The 19751-nt window shown below is 41.4% G+C and overlaps 1 protein-coding gene across 1 annotated transcript in view; it reads right to left on the reverse strand.

Annotated features, from left to right (window-relative positions):
• FOXO1 (forkhead box O1) overlaps window positions 1–19446 on the reverse strand; it is a 118102-nt gene extending 98656 nt beyond the window's left edge. Inside the window, exon 1 of the mRNA XM_036743498.1 lies at window positions 18718–19446. Within this exon, the coding sequence (XP_036599393.1) occupies window positions 18718–19374 (657 nt within the window). The 5' untranslated portion in view covers window positions 19375–19446. The remainder of the gene's footprint in view (window positions 1–18717) is intronic.
• Window positions 19447–19751: the final 305 nt, after the last annotated feature.

Below are 19751 nucleotides of genomic sequence, written 5' to 3' on the forward strand. Positions count from 1 at the left end.
AGTGCCTCTGATAAAGGCCTCATATCTAAAATATACAGTGAATTGAGTCAAATTTATAAGAATACAAGTCATTCTCCAATTGAGAAATGGTCAAAGGATATGAACAGGCAGTTTTCAAAGGAAGAAAAATTAAAGCTATCTATAGGCATATGAAAAAATGCTCTAAATCACTGTCGATTAGGGAAATGCAAATCAAAACAGCTCTTAGGTACCACATCTCTCCTCTCAGATTGGCTAACATGACAAAACAGGAAAATGATAAATGCTGGAGAGGATGTGGGAAAATTGGAACATTGTTGGTGGAGTTGTGAACTGATCTGGCTATTCTGGAGAACAATTTGGAGCTATGCCCAAGGGCTGTAAAAATGTGCATACCCTTTGACCCAGCAATACCACTTCTAGGGCTGTATCCCAAAGAGATCACACAGGTGGGAAAGGGACCCATGTATACAAAAATATTTGTAGCAGCAATTTTTGTGGTAGCAAAGAATTGGAAATCAAAGGGATGCCCATAAATTGGGGAATGGCTAAACAAGTTGTGGTATATGAATGCAATGGAATACTATTGTTCTATAAGAAATGAGGAGCAGACAGACTTCATTACAACCTGGAAAGACTTGTGTGAATTGATGCTGAGTGAGAGGAGCAGAACCAGGAGAACATCATACACTATTACGGACACACAGTATCTGTAAGGACTAATTCTGATAGACTCAACTCCTTTCATCAATGCAATGTTCAAAGACAGCTCCAAAAGACTCATGATGGAAAAAGTTATGCATATCCAGAGAATTTGGAGTCTGAATACAGACTGAGGCAAACTATTTGCTCTCTTTTTTTTCCTTCTTTTTTGGTTTCATTTCTTCTTTCTCATGATTCATTCCATTGGTTATAGTCTTCTTTACAACTGAACTATTACATAAATAAGTTCAATGTGAAGGTATATGTAGACCCTACATTGGATTACATGCCATCTTGGGGAGGACGGGAGGGGAGGGGAGAGGAAGGGAGAGAAAATTTGGAACCCAAAAACTTGTGGGACTGACTGTTGTAAACTAAGAATAAAAAAAAAAAATTTTAAAAAAGGGACAGAAATCAAAAGATCATTCATTAAAAATAACACAATAGTTCTTATAAAACAAACCCCAATTTACTAAGTACTCATGGTGTGTTTTACACAAGGGTGTGAAGAGACAAGGGAACACCCTAAGAAGGATTCGATTTGCTTGAACAAACACTTCCCAAGCACCTTCCTAATAAGCAAGGTGTTATAAGAGTCACAAGAAATAGAAAGACAAAATGGAATAGTCCTTGGCCTCTTAGAGCCCACATTTTACTGGGAGATACAACAAATAACAGGAACATAGGCTTGGAGCTGGAAATCTGGCTCCCCCATTAGACTATAAGCTTCTCAAGGGCAGGGACTGCTTCCTTTGCCTTAGTTATCCCCAGCCCTTAGTATTATCCTGGAGACCCTTTGGGTCTGGCCTGAAGTAGCTGCTTAACAAATCCTAATTAAATCAAAAGCAGTCCAAGCCCCTTCATTGTACAGATGAGGAAACCAAGGCGCACAGAGAGTCAATGACTTGTCCATGATTACATAGCTATTAACTGGGAGGCCAGGATTTGAACCCGAGAACTGATTCTATACGTAGTGCCTCCTTCCACTAAATCATGCTATCTCACACACACAGGCAAGTAAATTCAAAGCAGTAAAAATAATTTAAAGAGCAGTTAACAACTGGAAGGTCAGTAAAGACCACTGTATCAAACAAGCATCCAAGACATGAAGGGGAATGGCATTCCTCAATTCATAAATGGTGAAAGAATTGAAACTAACAGCTCCAAAAGAATGGCAGACTAACAACCATAGGCAAAATTGTTCTCAATTACTTATACCAAAAGAAATACAAATCAAAATGACACTGGGGCTTCACCGCCAATCCAATAACTTGGCAAACATGACTGAAGATGGACATAGTGTTAGCAGAGCTGTAGAAAAACAGGCACATTCTTATACTGAGGGTGGAGCCATGAACTGGTCCAATCAGTCTGGAAAAAATTTGGAATTATGCTTCAAAAGTGACTGAAGTCCCCATACATTTACATCTTTAACATAACCACTACTAGGTATGTGCCCCCCCCAAGGAGGTAAAAGAAGGAAAAGTCGCACATACACCAAATTATTCATGGTTATACTTTTTACGGCAGCAAAGACATGGGAACAACTCAGGAGTAGCTAAACAAACTGATATATAAATGTAATGAAATATTACCAAACAACAGAAACAACGAATATAAAGAACTCGGAGAAACATGAGAAGAACTCCACTGAGATCATTGCTCTAGAGCTGGAAAGGGACCTCAGAGGTCATCCTGTCCAACGCCTTCATTTTACAGATGAAGCAACTGAGACCCAAGTAGGTTAAATAACTTGCCCAAGACCACACTGGCACAAATACCAGGTCCTCTGACTTAGGGGCAGGTGTTCTCTCCACTCTATTATGCTTCAGAGTGAAGTAAGCAGAGCCTGGGAAACAATATACACAAGACTACAACAAGGTAGTTGGAAAAGGACAAAAAACCCACAAATGAACACTATGTAAGAAGAACGGAGAAAATGTGCCTCTCTTCCTTCTTTACAGAAAGAGGAGACTATGTGTGTGGAATATTTAATATAGGACATGTCATACTTAGTTGAGGTATTGGTTGTTGCTTTTCCCCCTTTTTAAATTCTGTTAGAATGATTTCTTTTGGGGGGTAATAGATGTATATAGAAATAAAGATGACGTAAAAACAAAAGATACCAATTTTTAAATTGATAGACTGACAAGAGTTGAAAATAAACTTCACCATACACAATCATCACATATAAATTTTACAGCCAAGCCACAAATACAACCCAGAGTTACGCAGAAGTCCCAGAATAATAATTATTATTATTAATGATGATCATCATAAGTAGCATTAATTTATCACTTTAAGGTCTGCAAAGAGCTTTATGTATGTTAACTCATTTGATTCTCACAACAACCCTGAGAGGGAGGTCCTATTATCATCTCCTTGTTACAGATGAGGAAACTGCATTTCAAAGTGATTTGCACGGGGTCACACTGCCTTTAAGTATTTGAAGCAGAATTTGAACTCAGATTTTCCTGACTCTAAATCCTTCATTCAACTCAGGCTTACTAAGTAATGGCATCTTTGCACAGTACTGGCCAACACTTATGCATAAATATATGAGTAATATACTTAAACCTTGTCATATAAATCTTACGTGATTGCTGTACTTTTTACAATTGTATCACTTACGCGCACTGGTGGAAGCATCAGAAGTTGCTGATTTTTACCAAGTTAAAGGAAACTAGGAGCATCTTTAAGCTATATCATCATTGGCACGAAACTATAACTGCCAAAAAGGTTTTAAATGTTTGTGTTAATATTTATATTATGTAATGCAGGTAACGAATTTAATATGATGAACAATTGTACAGAATACTGTTGCTATTCAGCAAATGCTAAAGTGTTTTAAAACGACACAAACCAAATTCAAAATATGCAACTACCTCGAGAAGCTGCCAAAGTATGAGCCTCTAGCTAAACCATATGCAAATTATTTCCTTTGACCCTGCTTCTAAGCAACCAAATTATCAAAAGTTCTTGACATTTACTTGCTTAGATTATTCCCAAACATTTTCACAATTACTCTGTTTTCAGGCTTTGAGAAGTCATACTGGCTTTTGGGGGGCTTTAGTGAAAAGTTTCTGAATCATGTGATACGGCATTGCTTTACTTGTTCCTTAAATTGGGTGAAAGGAAATCCAAATAAACTTCCTTCCAGGGAGGCAGAATGTCAGCTACAGCATTCTCTTCATTACCTATCCTCAGTGACTTACCAAATCATACACCTTTTCGGAACCTGTATTCCTTCCCTTTTCACAAGATCACAGGTTTAGGGCTGAAAGGAAACTTACAGGTCCTTTAAGAAGAGTCTAACTATCCTACACACATTTTACAGATAGGTAAAATGAGGCCCAAAGAAGTACTTTCTTCAAGGTTACCTAGATAGTAAATTGAAGAATTAAAATCTGAATCCCGGTCCTCTGATTCCAAATCCAAGGATGTTTTCACTATACTAAGTTTGCTGCTCATTTCTTCACTCCTTCAAAGTAAGACTTTTTCTTCAGAGGGCCTTGCCATGTTCTTTGGCAGAACGGCTTTGCATCCCATTTTCCAGATTGAAAAAAGGAAATAAAGCACTGGTATAATACAGGAATTGCTAATGAGGGCCCAGTCCTTAGAGCACGCTCTAATCTGCCCTTCCCAGTGGGTTATATAGCACATACATCGATATTCCCTGATGATTTCCAATCCAATATGTAGGAGCTTGGAGAGCTTACTTCTGGCTGTGACTGAAAAACTAATACTGTGTAATGACAAAGAGCTTACTGGTTGGCTGAGGAACTAGAATGTCTAATTGCTAATAACTTGCCAAGTGGAAGCTGAGTGGGCTTATGAAAGTGTGACCTGCCTTCCCAATATCCTTTTTTGCTACTTTTCCCTCCTAGTGAGTGAGGCAGAACGAGCTTTGGGGTTGGGGGAAAAGGGCAGCTGCCCTCCCTCTTACCGGTCATCATGTATCCTTGGGCGCACGTCACCTGCTTCCCTTGTCCCTTGTGTTTATTCTTTCCTGATCTTAGGTAAATAAGTAAACCAAGGTGGTGTGACCAGGAGAATGGGAGAGCCACCAGAGATATGAGAGGCTAGTAGTAATCTATCAGAGAGTGGCCTGCAACAGAAGAAGGGCCTTCAAACAGACGTAGAAAGATAACAGTCCCCTAGGACAGTGGAGGTTTTAGAGATTGTGACCTCTTATAAATGAAAAATTGCTGGCAGTGGACTTTAGGAAAAGCAAGGATTCTCAGAGCCCAGCAAAGCTATACCTAGAGGGAACCTCATGAGGATACTAGGAAGGAAGAAAAAGACCTCGAAAGCTAGGAGTCAAGAAGTACCCCTACATGTTCTCTACAAGTGTGTCTGATCACCTTTGCCCTCAGCCCAGGGACCTGGATTTACAAAGAGAAAACGTTCCTTTAACATGGTGGGGTATGGTTTTTGTTAAACACTGTTCTTGCTATACCTTCATAGTAAATCCATTTTCTAAAAGCTAATGGAATTGAACTGATTCTGGGGCTCTTGAGTATCAGGGTTACCCCTAGAATCCTGAAGGCAGTAATATTCAGCCCCACTCTGAGGACTCAGACTTCCAATGCAAATCAGAGCTGGGAGAGAATATGCCCAGAGAAGGCAAAACTAGCAAAAGGAAAAAGGGTAAAACTGAGACCACTTGGGCTTAGAGTAAGCTACTTATGTCTTTTAAGATACTATGCCACTGAGATTTGTTTTCCATTTCAAATAATGTGACCTTATTTTCCCCTTGTTCTTGTAAATTATAAACTTTAGAATCTTACTATGTTTACAGCTGAGAAAAATGATGCCCAGAGAGGGGAAAAAGGGAAGTGACTTCCCTAATGTCACAGGGTGAGACAGTGAAGAACCAAGATGAGAAGCTAGGGCTCCTGCCTGTCCGTCCAGTGTCTTTCCCCTCTGTGATACGAGACTGCCTGTTGCCCAAGCATCACTTGTACTGGCACTAATCCCGATCTCAACTTTTCACATAATGATGATGGTAACAGCTCACGTTTATGCAGCATCTGCCCAGTTTGTTTCTCAAATTACTTTCACTGTCATCCTTGGGTTATGATCACTCTCTCCTGTTTCTTTCTGCTCTGGATAAAATGTTATTTTGCTCCCAAGTGGACAAGTGGATTAAACCAACAATGTGGTCTCCTCCTCAATGATGCAAAAGCAACACTGAAACAATATGCTTCAAGGTTAACGAGTTATAATTTTTTTTTAAAAGAGAAAGCAGATAGGAAGCATTTTAACCTTGATGTTCATCAAATACCTACTACACATTCAATTCAATAAAAACATCACAAAATTAGAACCTATTTAACAGATTTGTCAGCAACGAAGAAAACTCTGCTTATGCAAGAAATTATTTACAGCCAAATCACAAAAAATAAATACTTTCATTTTACCCTCTTCCACACCCTCTTCCCCCATCACAGATTTTCTCTAATCTGATTAACCAGAATAGCATCTTTGCAGCTGTTAAGGTCTTGTGTATATCATTAGGATCAGACCTGCAACTAAAGCAACAACCAGTACCACTGTAATTAAGACAAACATCATCTAACAAAATTCAAGTCAGAAACAGTAACATTTCTTTAAAAAACAAAAAACTTAAGCCTTAAAGATGTACAGAAATAAGTCACGCTGATGAAGAAGGCAGCCTTGGAATTTCCATGAACAAACGAGATGTGTCAGAAAGGTAGGGCTCGCCAGAGATAATCACCACTTCCTGTGCAGGGGGTACCTCCTGCGCAGACTGGTGAGCCACAACAGCTGTGCTCAAGACATCCTGGGAGGCAGAGAAGGATCTGGCATCTCTTCTGAGGTCTGAATGAAGTACAGGAGTCCCTGAGAAGTTAAGGAACTTCTGAGTAGCAACACTGAGTGGCAGACTGACTGTGCATCCACCTAGGCTCACACATGGCCCTCCCTCAGGAGGATGGCACAACTTCCTGACCGACTTCAAAATCTGAAGGTGAATGAGAGAAACTGAAAAAGGTCTGGCTCCCAGATTCTGATTTCTTTCACTAAGGATAGCGTAGGAAAACCTGAGAAGCTGATGTTATCAGTTCAACTGTAATCTTAGGCTTCATTCAACACTTAAGTAGCACCTACTCCATATATGGCACTCCCTCTTAAAAATGTAATTTGTCCCAAAGAGGGAATAGGAATGGAGTGGGGGAGAAGACCCACACAGAGCTAGAACTGCAATCCACAAACCGTGAAAAATGGGGAAAATTGAAGATTGGTTGCTTTCAGATTGAACATACTTTACTGGTTAGCTTGACTAGTCTGAGCTAGTATCAACCACAGTCATGCAGGTGTGATATTTTGGTTCAAAAGCTATTTTCTTCATGTAGAAGTTAATTACACGTTTGATAAAAACCTCAAGTAGTGAGCTATTCAGCCTATTTTTAATTTTTTTTTCAGCAGGGGTTATTTTTATGAAATAATGGTCTGTTACTACAGGTATTGAACATACCAATAGCAAAGCCTTACTTACCAATTATAATACACACTTCACTCCATGTTACTTCTAAATGGCTCCAGGCTATTTAAGAATCTGTGTTTGTGGCTTCTGAAAAACCACACCCTAGAATTTTCTTTGTATGCAGTCTTATAGTATATGTTGAGTTAGTCATGGCTACTCCAATTATTCCCCAAGTAATCACTTTTATTTGGTATCAACTTTGGGTTCAGATACTCAAAATTTAGTTTCTTCTGGTTAGTTGAAACTTATTCCTATGCTAATAGGTATAGACTATTAAAAAAGGATTCTTAAATTATTTTTGCATTGTGATCCCCTTTAGCAGACTGGTAAAGCCTAGACAGACCCCTTTTCAGAGAACGCTTTTTAAAATAAAATATATAGGATTTCAAAGGCAACCAATTATATTGAAATAAAGTTATCAATAAAATGTTAATAGTTCATAGATCCCAGAATAAGAACGCCTGCCCTAAAGAAACTAAATAACCACAAAGTCTAACATTTAATAATATAACTATAGTAGCCGCTCCAGAACCACATAAAAATGTCAGTTTACAGTGATATTTAATTTTACAATGATGCTTCTAACCCAGCATAATTTTCCTATGATTGCTTTAATATTTTTAATATTCAAATTTTGACTTTATTTTCTTTTCAAAGAAAAGTGCCTTTATAAGCTTCCTTTACAAAAGGGAGACATACTGGTCTGGGATCAGGTACAAATTTCAATATTCTAGAACTAACAAAACAAGAATCAATTCTGTGATTACAAATCTTCAGGTAATGTAAACTAAATCTGTACTGTTTCATCAGTGCTATACATCAAATTAGTACATGGCTTTTGAAATATGTGGCTTTGGAATGAATTATAAGCTCCTCTTAATTTAATAGATATGTTTCTGAAAAACTAAAGAAAATGTACACATCAAATCCTATTTTCTCACTTATGTATAATAAAAATGTGTTTTCATAGAAATATCTTTACAAACTGGAATTAAAGAATATAAAATTTAGCATATTTTCAGTTGCATGAAGAAACATATTACATTTCTGATGAAATTATCAGGGCTATTACTAAAATAATTTTCAAATAAAGGATCCTATTAAGGCCAAACATGTCTTACAAAGAGAGTAAACGATGCAGTACAGAAGACCTCATCCATGAAATAACAAATGACTGCCTAAGACGTATAGTTAGCTACTTGTGCTGGTGTATCTTATTCTTTACCTGCTTTACCTTCTTGAGAACAAGAAGTAGATCTTATTTAATAACTTTTCACCTTCCTCCAGAACCTAGCAGGGTGCTCTATACACAGTAGGTGCTTATGTTTGCTGATTAATATGTGCAAGGCATTTTTATTAGTCAAGCAAATTCTACTAACAGAATTTAATCTTGGTGATGTTAAAATCACTGTTCACTTTAACTTCTCCCCCATAAAGGACACTATCCAGGCACACGTCAGCATGACGTGCCACCTGAACAACAACACATGTTTTTGTCCCTATAGTTGTAGAGTTTACAAAGAGCTTTTCCTCATAACAGCTCCATGACCCAGGCAGGGCAAACATTATTATCCTCATTTTACCAGTGAGGAAATTGAGGTTCAGAAAAGTGAGGTGACATACCCATGATTACATGATGTTGTTGTTGGTTGTTCAGTTGTTTTCCAGTCATGTCCGACACAAGTCCCTGCTTTGAGGTTTTCTTGGCAGAGATACTGGAGTGGTTCACCATTTCCTTCTCCAGCTCATTTTACAGATGAGGAACTGAGGCAAACAGGGTTAAGTGATTTGCCTGGCGTCAGGGTCATACAGCTAGTAAGTGTCTGAGGCTGCATTTGAACTCAGATCCTCATGACCCCAGACCCAGCACTCCATACATCACACCACCTAGTAAGTGGGAGAACCAAGACTAACAAACAGCTAGGTCTCCTGACTCCTAGGCTGGTGTTTTTCTTCTATAATGCTCTGCACTACTCCTGCCTTCGAAATACTTACAATCTAGCTGAGACAAGACATGTACACATGATACGTTAAAATCCATAAGACAGGCCCCAAATGAAAGGTTCTGTAGGACTTCAAATAGGGGAGAGATCATTGTGGGCTGGTGTAGTGAGGCATCTTGAGTTGGGTAATGAGGAATGACAAGAGGAAATTCTTGAAAAGACTGGGTGGGGGAGGCTGAGGCTAAGGTGATGATCCTGGAAACATGAACAGAGAATCAACAGAATCCAAATGTCTTGAATGCAGTGAGGGAAGAAGAAGAAACTGAAGTCAATTCCAAAGGATGCAACAAATATTTATCACATGGCTATGTCTCCAAGATGACTGGAAGGTCATGGGGAACACTGACAGAAATGGGGAAGTTGGGAGTTGGAGGCAGTTTTGAAAGGTGAATTCCAAGGTAAAAGCAGAACAGAAGGACAGGGACAGGGCCTAGAACTGTGATTCCTCACTCTCAGTGAGGAAACTCCCCCTACAAATGCAGGTCTGCACCTTTTCTGCAACTCACAGTCTTAGAGAGTTGGCCTAATGTCCTAAGAAGTTAAATGACTTAACCAGGGTGACAAAGCCAGTAAATGGTAACGACTCAGCTCTTGGTGGCTTCAAGGCCAGCCTTCACCACCACTACTACTATGTGATGTATCTATTTAAACATAACATCCTAATGTAAAACTAAAGCAGGACTTGAGAGATGACAGAGAAAGAGAGATCTGAGATTCATCTGTGTAGAGGAAATAGTCAAAGCCATTAGAAAAAATGAATTTTCTAGAGGAAAATTTAGAAGAAAAAAAAAAGAGCCAAGCAATAAGAGTCATGGGGAATGAGCACTGTTAAATGAGAAAACAAAGAAAAGAGGCACAGAAGAACATGAAAGAAAATCTGGATGGTGGCATAACACCGAGGGGATACTTTGGTCAACAGTGGTAAATCGTAGAGAGAAATCAAGAAAAGATCACAGGAGCATTAGCTCCTGAAGACTAGTGCCTTCTAGGGTACAATTTCAGTAGGATGGCTCCCAAAGCTCCCTATCACCATCACAAATTCTGATTCTCAGACACCCTCATGATTTTTCTGAGTAATGACACCTGTTGAATATTTCCTAATTTAAAAAAATAGTAAGTGAAAACTTACTAAAATGAATATGATGAAAACAAGAAACGCTAGTATGTGCTATTTTTGGTAACAGATTTCAATTCCTAATTATAGGCAGGCCCTAATTTATGTATGTCCAATTTATGTATATTCCTTCTTCATAAGTGGCCAGCCAGGAATTTTTCCTCAGCCAAGTGGCTTAGTGATGGCCACCCAGGAACACAGTATCCTTGGGATTGGCCTCCCCATCTCTGCATACCTCACTGCTGCCTCAGTTTCTCAACTGTAATTTCCACTCAAGTCCTAATGCTTACCTTGGTCCAGGGTCCAGGATGGGGTCTTTAGTGGTCAGAAGAGGCAAGAGAAGAAAGGTAAAGGCAAATCTCTAAGTCCACTCCCTTCAGTCTCACTCCTTAGCTCCAGCATCAATTCCTTAGCAGATCTTAAACCAGGGGTGGGGAACCTGAGACCACATGTGGCCCTCTAGGTCCTCAAGTGCAGCCCTGAATCTGGTTTGGATTCAGTCAAAGGGCTGCACTTGAGGATCTAGAGGGCCACATAAGGCCTCAAGGCCACAGGTTCCCCACCCCTATTCTAAACCCTGCTCAACCCCTCAATGTGCACACCTATGTCCCGGAGTATCTTTCTTAGAAGAAACTGAAAATCCTATATTCTCTCAAAAGCCTTTACAATTACAGGATGTAGGAAGCTGAGAGCAAGTAAAATCAACACTATGGATTAATTATGCACTACTAATTTTAAATCATCACTCACTCACTCACACACACACACACCCTCTTAAGCTAGCTGTCCTGCTCTCCACTCCAGACCTCCTACTTAGGTTATGCCTCAGATGCTAAGGCAGGCCTACACCTGGGTTCTTCTCAAATATAGGTGAATCTAACCTTGTCCTTTTCTATAGCAGGGCTTCTCATCCTTTCCTGGCAATCTAAAGAAATCTATGGGCTTTTTCTTTCTCAGAATAATGATTTTTGCCTACATTCATAACTGAAGGAAAGGCTAAATTTCATTTAGAGGTTAGGGAAAATTCAAAGGATTACTCTTCCTTGGATCCCCGGTGAAGAACCCCGGCTATATGATGTCTAAAGGAGAGGAAAAGAGGAGGAGAGTAGGAGAAGCTTAGAAATGAGACTTAACATCTTCTATCTTTATTGCACCTATGTACTAGCAAAAAAGTCTTAGAAAAAACCCTGAAAAGAAGTTTTGTTCAAGGGCACTACAGTTTAGACACGCTCTATGTAATATGCTCTATGTATTTTTGGGGGCAGTGATCCAGGTAAAGAAACAAACCCTTCTTAAAAGCAACAAGCAATAGCAACAGAAATCCCTGATGCTGAGCATTGACCAGTTCAGGATCAGGCCATATCAGGCCAGGTTTACCTGGCAGGAAGACCTGGTCCTTCATAGCTCCACATTCCCCAAACTGTGAAGCTTTTCTCCCTGTCCCTCACTACTTAGAGCCTCCTCCAAAACTCTGGCCTCATCTCATCTAAGGCCCCTAACTCCAGAGCCAAGACCCAAAGCAGCCCTCATCTCTTTCCCTAGCAGGTGCTCCAAATCCCAGAAACCACTGCTGAGACAAGGGAGGAGTGAGCCACCACAAGGGAAATTTGATTCAACTCAGGCAATAACTGACATTTGATGTGGTCCTGGTTTCCCAAGTTAGAATTATGAACACTTTCCCACAGAAACATTGTTAAATGTCATGCTTAGGTTCTGGAATACTACATTGCAAGTACACTATGAGCCAGCCAACCTGGAAACTTAACATTGTTGCCATGAAGAAATGGAATACAGAAAAGCAAGACCCTGAATGTCTGGGAAATAGCTTTGAAAATCCCTTATGGGTAGTGAGTAGATAAGCTTGACTCCAGATTTTAAGGTACTTGATTCAACATCTCCAATCTTCTACATATGCCTGTTGTAACGGAAAGAGCATAAGATTTGGAGTCAGGCGATCAGAGCTGGAAGCTCCATGTGACCTTGAATAAGTCACTTAATTTCCTTGACTTTCACTTTCCTCATTTGTAAAATGAGAAGGTTGGACTAGACGTGATCTGTAAAGTGACTTCCAGATCCAAATACTGTGGCTTTAAAGCCACGGTAGGGAAGATGGGTATTGCCAGTAGAGGTGACTTAAGCTAATCCTAAAACTACACCCAACATTCCCTGATGATGAAGGAAGTATTCTGGTGGCAGGTGTTAAGTCAGTCTAGAATATAAAACCAGTAGTGTATTATAATTAACCACAAAGGAAGAGTCCACAGGAAGATAACAAAGAACCAAAGCTTGACCTTCCTTACCACCTCTGCCCCCTGCACTGGAGAAATGACAAGGGATGCTAAGAGAACCCAGCATTTTGAGTTCCTTAGGAGAAAAGCACTCTGAATATAAAGCAAAGCAACAGTAGATCTTTTCCTACTACCCCCAAATGAATAGTTTAAAGCTTGACTGCCCTTGCTGCTGCTGCCTCCTACACTGGATAAACTAAGAGAATCCCACATTCTAAGTTCCTCAGGAGAAAAGCATTATGAAAATGCTAAAAGTAAAATACTAGAGCTTTTCCTTTTATCCACCAAAAAAAAAAAAAACTGTCCAAAGCTTGGCTGTCCTTGCTACCTCTGACTCCTACACTGAATAAATTATAAAAGCTGCTAAGAGAATCCAACATTGGGAGTTCCTTAGGAGAAAAGGATTCTGAATGTAAAGTAATATTTATCTGCAAGGAGCTGCCACTCACAATTGTCAGACTGTTCAAGACACTAGGAGATTCAAGCTGAAGGGAGAAAAAATAAATCACTTTTTATAGAGCTTTAGGGTTTATTCAAAGTCCTTTTCTGACATCAAAGCTAGGCAATAGCAAATGTATATGATCCCTGTTTTATAGATGAGAAAACTGAGGCATAAAAAGGTGAAACAACTTGCTATGGGTTAGTTACAGATTGTAAATAGTGGAGCGAAGAGTCAAACCCAGACTTACAAGCTCCAACAGTAGTATTGTTTCCAGTAAGACCAGTGTTTTGTTTTTTTTTTTTCCCATACGAAGTATATCTGAGGGAATCTACTGGCCCTACAATTGCCTTTGATCCTTTAAAAAGGTAAGAAAGGATGGACAGACAGACGGAAGGAAGGAAGGAAGGAAGGCAGGAAAGAAGGAAGGAAGGAAGAGAAAGGAAAGAAAGAAGGAAGGAAAGGAAGGAAGGAAAAGAGAAAGAAAGAGAAGGAAGGAAGGAATTTTCTCATTTTCTTCTCCCCTTCATCCTTGGCTAGGGAGAGCAACAGGAGAAAGGAGAGCTGTTACTAAAATGATGGCTTTTGGATGAAAGCAGGCCGTAAGATTTAAAGGAGGTCCCTCTGGTGGTGTAGTCAAGTCCCTGCAGGTTGCTTTGGTGAGGCAGGGAACAACACCATCAGCATCTCGGTGACCCAGCTCAAGCCCAAGTACCATTGCAGGAATTTCCTGATAGTCAACTATATCGTGACAGTCAGCCCCAACACCATGGTGTTTGCCCTGGAAAACATCCAATGTTCCTACCAAACTGGACCTCAACATTGCTTGTGCTTTCCACCTCCAAACCCCTCTGGGACACCACCATCCAATCTTGGTCAAAATCTGACCCATTCAAGGTCCTGATCAAATGCTACCTCCTCCAAGAAACCTTTCTTGATTTTACACACACACACACACACACAGCCAAAAGTAACTTCTGTGCACTGTTTACATCTCTCTTGTGGACCTTCTCTATATATTCTTTTAATAGTTATTTGTGTACGTGTCTCTGGTACCATAATAAAAACTCCTTAAAGGCTTATTCATTCATAGCACCAAGCACAGTATAGTGTATATATATCCAACAAATGTTTGTTGCACTGAAACAAATTAAAACCATCCCTGATAGTATAAAATCATAGGGTACTCTCCAAAAAGTAGGCCAGGAAAATTACCATGATGTGAATTTTTAGGCAGTTTCCAGAAACATACAGGCCCTTTGCTGCTGCATATTTCACCCTGAAAGTGCTAAAAGTACAGATGGACCAACAAACCACTGGGCAAATGCTCAGCTGCATTCTAGGGTAATTTAACATTTGGCAGAGCTTAGAGTGAGGCAGGAGCAAGGAAACCATAGGGATGCAAAAAGAAGTACAAAGTTCTCAACTTACTATAATAGGGTCTATTGACCCAACAACTGCATAGTCAACCTCTCTCACCACTCCTTATCCCCAACCAAACCCCTGGAAATTTCCTATACCCTATTCTTAAATACGATTCTTGAGCTAAGTAGAAGTCCATCAATGCTTAATCCTTTTATACAGCCACCAAAGAAATATTAGTTCCTAATAGCTATACAATGGCTCTCAATTTTTTGGAGTGCTATTGAAAGAGAAATTGTGTTATATTTTTATTGTTCAAAAGTTTTATTTTTTTAAAGGATCTGTTAAAAATTCTAAGCATCACTGAAACCAAAACACATTTCTTGATAAGAAGTTGGCACAACTACATCCATGGAAAATAAAATGGCTTGAACTCAATAAAGTTCTTTACCTACGTACATCATTTTCAATCCATTCATGTAGACTGAAATCCCTGTTGTGTCATCAGAAGAACCACCCAACACATTTATCACTCCAGAGTCCCATCAAATGAATTTCCAAATTTGGGCAAATGTCAGGATGCATTATCCTGGCCTCTCAACCCAAATGAAGTCAAAAGTTTTTGTAGGTTGATTAATACTGCAAAACTTGTTCCTCTGACTTATTTTGTTAAAAAATAATTATATCTCTACACAAACTATAGATAAGGAAGGCTCCTCACATTACAAATCAAATACAGGGTGTCCCAAAAGTCTTAGTGAAGACTTAAGCTACTTAAGTTACATCTGCACTGAGACTTTTGGGACAGCAAGTATACTCTGTAGCAAAGCAATCCCATTCTTCTCTCCCTCCGTCTGAGAACTACTAAAGTAGCCCAATCTTCAAAATCTCAATGGCAAAATTTATGTAAATTTCCAAACGTAAATAAAAAATGGGATAATTAACGCTTTTTTCATCAACACAGCTTTCAGTCCAAATATCAGAAAGCCCACCTGTCACAAAACAAATGCAATTCTTCTGGAAGGCATTAGTTTTAACATATTCATTTTAACTACTTAACACAAAAAAAAAAACAACACACCCTGGCTCTCAAGATCATCTCTTGTTTCAATTCATATCCATAATTCTAGAATGCTTTCTTAAAATCACATGTGAGAAGGAAAATAAAGTTTTTACTGTTTACAAATATTGTGCTCAGTTTAAAGGATCCATTAAGGATTATCCTGTATGTCAGGTGTGACTTTACATACCACCAATCCTATGGTAGGGTAAAGTAAGTTAAAAAGCAGTCTCTATTAATACACACAAAATGCCTATTTTTTCACAAACACAACCAGTACTTGAACCCGTACAAATATGTGTGGGATTATTCTGGCAAGTGATGAGAAAGGTCAAAGTATCATTACTCACATTAATATTATTAATAATGCCTAACAACTTTCCAACCTAATGGAAATGATTTACATGGGATTTAACTGCGGCTCAGGGAAAGCTTTGTGCATAAGAGTCAAGAAATTACATTGACGCACAAGTTAATGCCAGTGCTGAGCATTAGATTATATAAAATCTTCATTTCCAACATATTATCAGGGGTCCTAAAGCATCTAATGCTTAATAAGTTTGGGGTTGCTCGTCTTTTTTGGAGCAAGTCTATATTCTAAAGGGAACAAAATGACTTCACTTTATAGACCTTGAGAACAGGGGAGTCTTTCAGATCTGAGGGAAACTTGGTTTTAACAAGCAACACATTTATGAAAGAGAGGGAGAAAAGTTGTTTCTCTGCTGCTAAAATACCCTTTTACTCAAACTGAAAATGCACTAGATGTAATCTTACTTCTACCAACTGACTTTGATGACACCTGAAAGGTTTAGTCATTTGAAAATGATGGCCTATCTTGAACCAACCAAAAGAACCAGTTTCTTAAAGCATGTATTTCAAAGATGATTTCCTTAATGAAAGCATCTATACGTTTTCTAGCTCTAGTAAAAGATTAAATACACAATTTATGCCCCTGTTTTAATAAATGCTTTGTGAGACTAAGTAAGTTTAAATCCCAAATAAAGTCCTACTGTACCTTTATAGAATGGTACTATAGCAGTTTTAAATAGCTTGTTGCCAGTTCTCAAGGTCTAAAAAGAGTGGATTAAGTACACACTGTACTTTGAATGTCAACATAATGGGCTTTTGTTTCTTTTTAATAATTGCAAATGTTCTAAATGACCACAGTGTATGATATTCAAGTAGGACTGTTAAGTGAGCACAAAAAAGTGTATGTTATTATATCAAAATGTTTTTGGAGGGTAACCCAGATTATTTTAATGTAAAAACAGAAGCCTTTCATAACTTTCTCATGAAAGGAAGGGTTAACGTATGAGGCAGTAAAATGATATAGAACACACCTTAAAGTAGTTTTTAAGGCATATAATTGTTTTCAAATCCAACACAATGAAAATTGTTAAGGAAACAAAACTAGTTACTTGAGGAAGAGCTTCAAAATAATGTTAAGTAGTTCGACCTTTTGGTCACACATTAATTAACTGCGTGTATGACCTTTATGTAAAACAACTTTGCTTTAACAATTGCCCAACAAGTCTTAGCCCCGGTTATGCAGTAAACCTCAAAATAGGGGGAGGGGAGGAGACTGAAGGGAAAGAATTTTGATCAAACTAGTGAACAACTGCTATGGTTTTCAACCTGTATGATGCCATTAGAACTGGTTGTGAAAACAGAACCGGCAGGACCACCATAGAGACGGTCCTCACTGGTTTCTCAGAGTCAACCCTTTGCTTCCTCAAAAGCTGCCACGGTTTATTCAGAAGCTAGATGCAGTAGCTGAATGAGTACCATCTTGAGTCCAAAGAACAGAATAGCCTAAAACACTGTTATACCCAATCCTCTTTGGGGGAAAACTTCAAAGCAGTCTTTCATGTTATTCAATTTATCTCACCTGGTCCCCAAATTGTATGTAACAGAAAGGTCCCTGACACCGTACTTCAATGATGTACATAGCCCAAGGTGAATTAAATTAAAACCTCAACTCTTAATTAAAAGATTTATGCATGAGGCCAGTGCAAGTCGGGAAGCGCTTCCATCCACAGGTCTATCTTTTCCTACCAATGCAATCACAGGCCCGGAGACCGCATTTAACCCAAAAGGGTTTGTTAGATCTCGGGAAAAGGAACTGGCCCTTTAAATGTGCTGGCTTTCTTAGCTCAGTCCCTCTCCAGGCAACCACCCCTGAGGTCCCCTCCCTCTCACCCCACCCCCTCCAAAGTGTCACACTTGAACTTTAACTCAGCTAAAGCAGCCCAGCGCCCGTAAACCCCGCCAGCTGTGGCCGCCCCTTTGCACGTGTCGGATGAGTTATCCCGGGCTCTTTTAGGAGTGCCCAGCCCCCTGAACCCGGGGTCACTTCTGATAAACCAAAACAAAACGACTACTGGGTCTCTAACAAAACTGTAAGGCCAGTACCAAAACAGCTTCCTCAAGCTTCTTTTCCTCCACCTGTTTGTTCCACTCTCCCTGAAGTCCAGCACACACACACACACACTCACACACTCACTCACTCACACTCTCAGTCATTTCACCCGTTTTTGCTGCCCCTCTAGGTTCCAGGGGAAATGGCATCACGACTTGGCACCAATTTATGAACTGCTCGTTGCAGGGACTCACCCGGGGCTCCCAGACCCTGACCCTCCACTTCCCTATCAATTTTAAGGAGGGAATCATTGGATTTGGATTCCGAGGACGTGGGTTCAACTCCCGGCTCCCACCCTTTAATATCTGCGAATTTCCTCGTCAGTTAAAATGAAGGAGTTGGGATTGGATGACCTCTAGGTACCTTGCAGCTCTGAATCTAAGATCCTACAAGGAAACGGGCCGGTTGCGTCAAGTCTTCTCTCCCTTTCCTGGTCCCGACCCGAGCATTTACTCCGCATATATCATCACCGCATGTCGACCCGTCTTTTATTCCCAAAGGATCCACTTGACAGAGCCCCTCAGCCAAAACACACATATTCACAGACACGCACAGACACACACTTCCTGCAAATCTCAGACTTACCCCACACACAGACTAGTACTAGAGTTCCCTGCAAACAAGGGCCGGACATTGGTGGAGGGCAGCTAGCTCTACAGCTGCCCCCGGTAGGTACAAACCTGCACGCCGAGCTCCCCAAAGCCTCCCCCTTCTCCCCACATCCCCGAGGTGGTGATGACCACAGCAGACGTCTCTCGCCCTCGTGGCTTCCCAGTGCTCCTCTCCCCAGGAGCAGACGCCCCCTCCCCCCACTCCAGGGGGTGCGGGTTCGGACGGCCTCACCTTCCAACCAGCAGAGCTGTTGCTGTCCCCCTTATCCTTGAAGTAGGGGACGCTCTTCACCATCCACTCGTAGATCTGGGACAGGGTGAGCCGCTTCTCGGCGGAGCTCTCGATGGCCTTGGTGATCAGGTCGGCGTAGGACAGGTTGCCCCAGGCGTTGCGGCGGGACGAGCTGCTCTTGCGGGGCTGGCCAGCCAGGGGCCCCGCCGAGGCCGGGGGCACGGGCGGGTGCTGCTGGAGGGGCCCAGGCTGCTGCTGTTGCTGCTGCTGCAGGCAGGTGGACTCCGGGCACTGGAAGTCCGCACACAGTCCTCCCGCGGCCGCCGCCGCCGCTGCTGCAGCCGCTGCCGCCGCAGCAGCCGCCACGGCCGCCGCCGCCGCCGCCACGGGACCAGAGGGCTGCTCGAAGTCCTCGCTCTCCTCCAGGAGGCTCAGATTGCTAATGAAGTCTGAGCTGACAGCGGCCGAGGCGGCGGACGCGGCATCCCCGGGATTCCCAGCCCCGCTGCCACCGCCGCCGCCGGAGGGGGCCGGACTGGAGGTGGCCGAAGTCGACTGGTTAAACTCCGGTCTGGGAAGGGGCCAAGTGCACGACCGAGGCCGGGGCAGTGGCTCGAAGTCCGGGTCGATCTCCACCACCTGAGGCGCTTCGGCCATGGTGACCCCCCCTCCCCTCCCCCCGGCCACAAGAGAGCGAAAAAGAGAGAAACCAGAGGAAGGGGTGGGGGAGGGGACTTCTCCGGAGTTAAATACTGGGCTGGGGGTGGGGGAGGGGAAAAGCGGGGGTGGAAAGAGGGGTAGGAGAGAAGCTGGAGGCTGGGGAGGGAGAGAAACCAGAACTTAACTTCGTGGGATTATTAATTAATGCCTAAGCTTCCCCGAGTTGCGGCGGCGGCGACTTGCTGCTGCTCCGGCGGCCGCAGTGGCAATGGCAGTGGCAGTGGCCGCCGGACAGCAGGTTCGATTCGTCCGGGAGCGAAAAAGGGGCAGAATCTGCCGCCAAGGTGTCCAGTGGACCAGAGCTGACGGCGGTG

This window comes from Trichosurus vulpecula, chromosome 2 (genome assembly GCF_011100635.1).
Source record: "Trichosurus vulpecula isolate mTriVul1 chromosome 2, mTriVul1.pri, whole genome shotgun sequence".
NCBI classification, from domain to species: Eukaryota; Metazoa; Chordata; class Mammalia; order Diprotodontia; family Phalangeridae; genus Trichosurus; species Trichosurus vulpecula.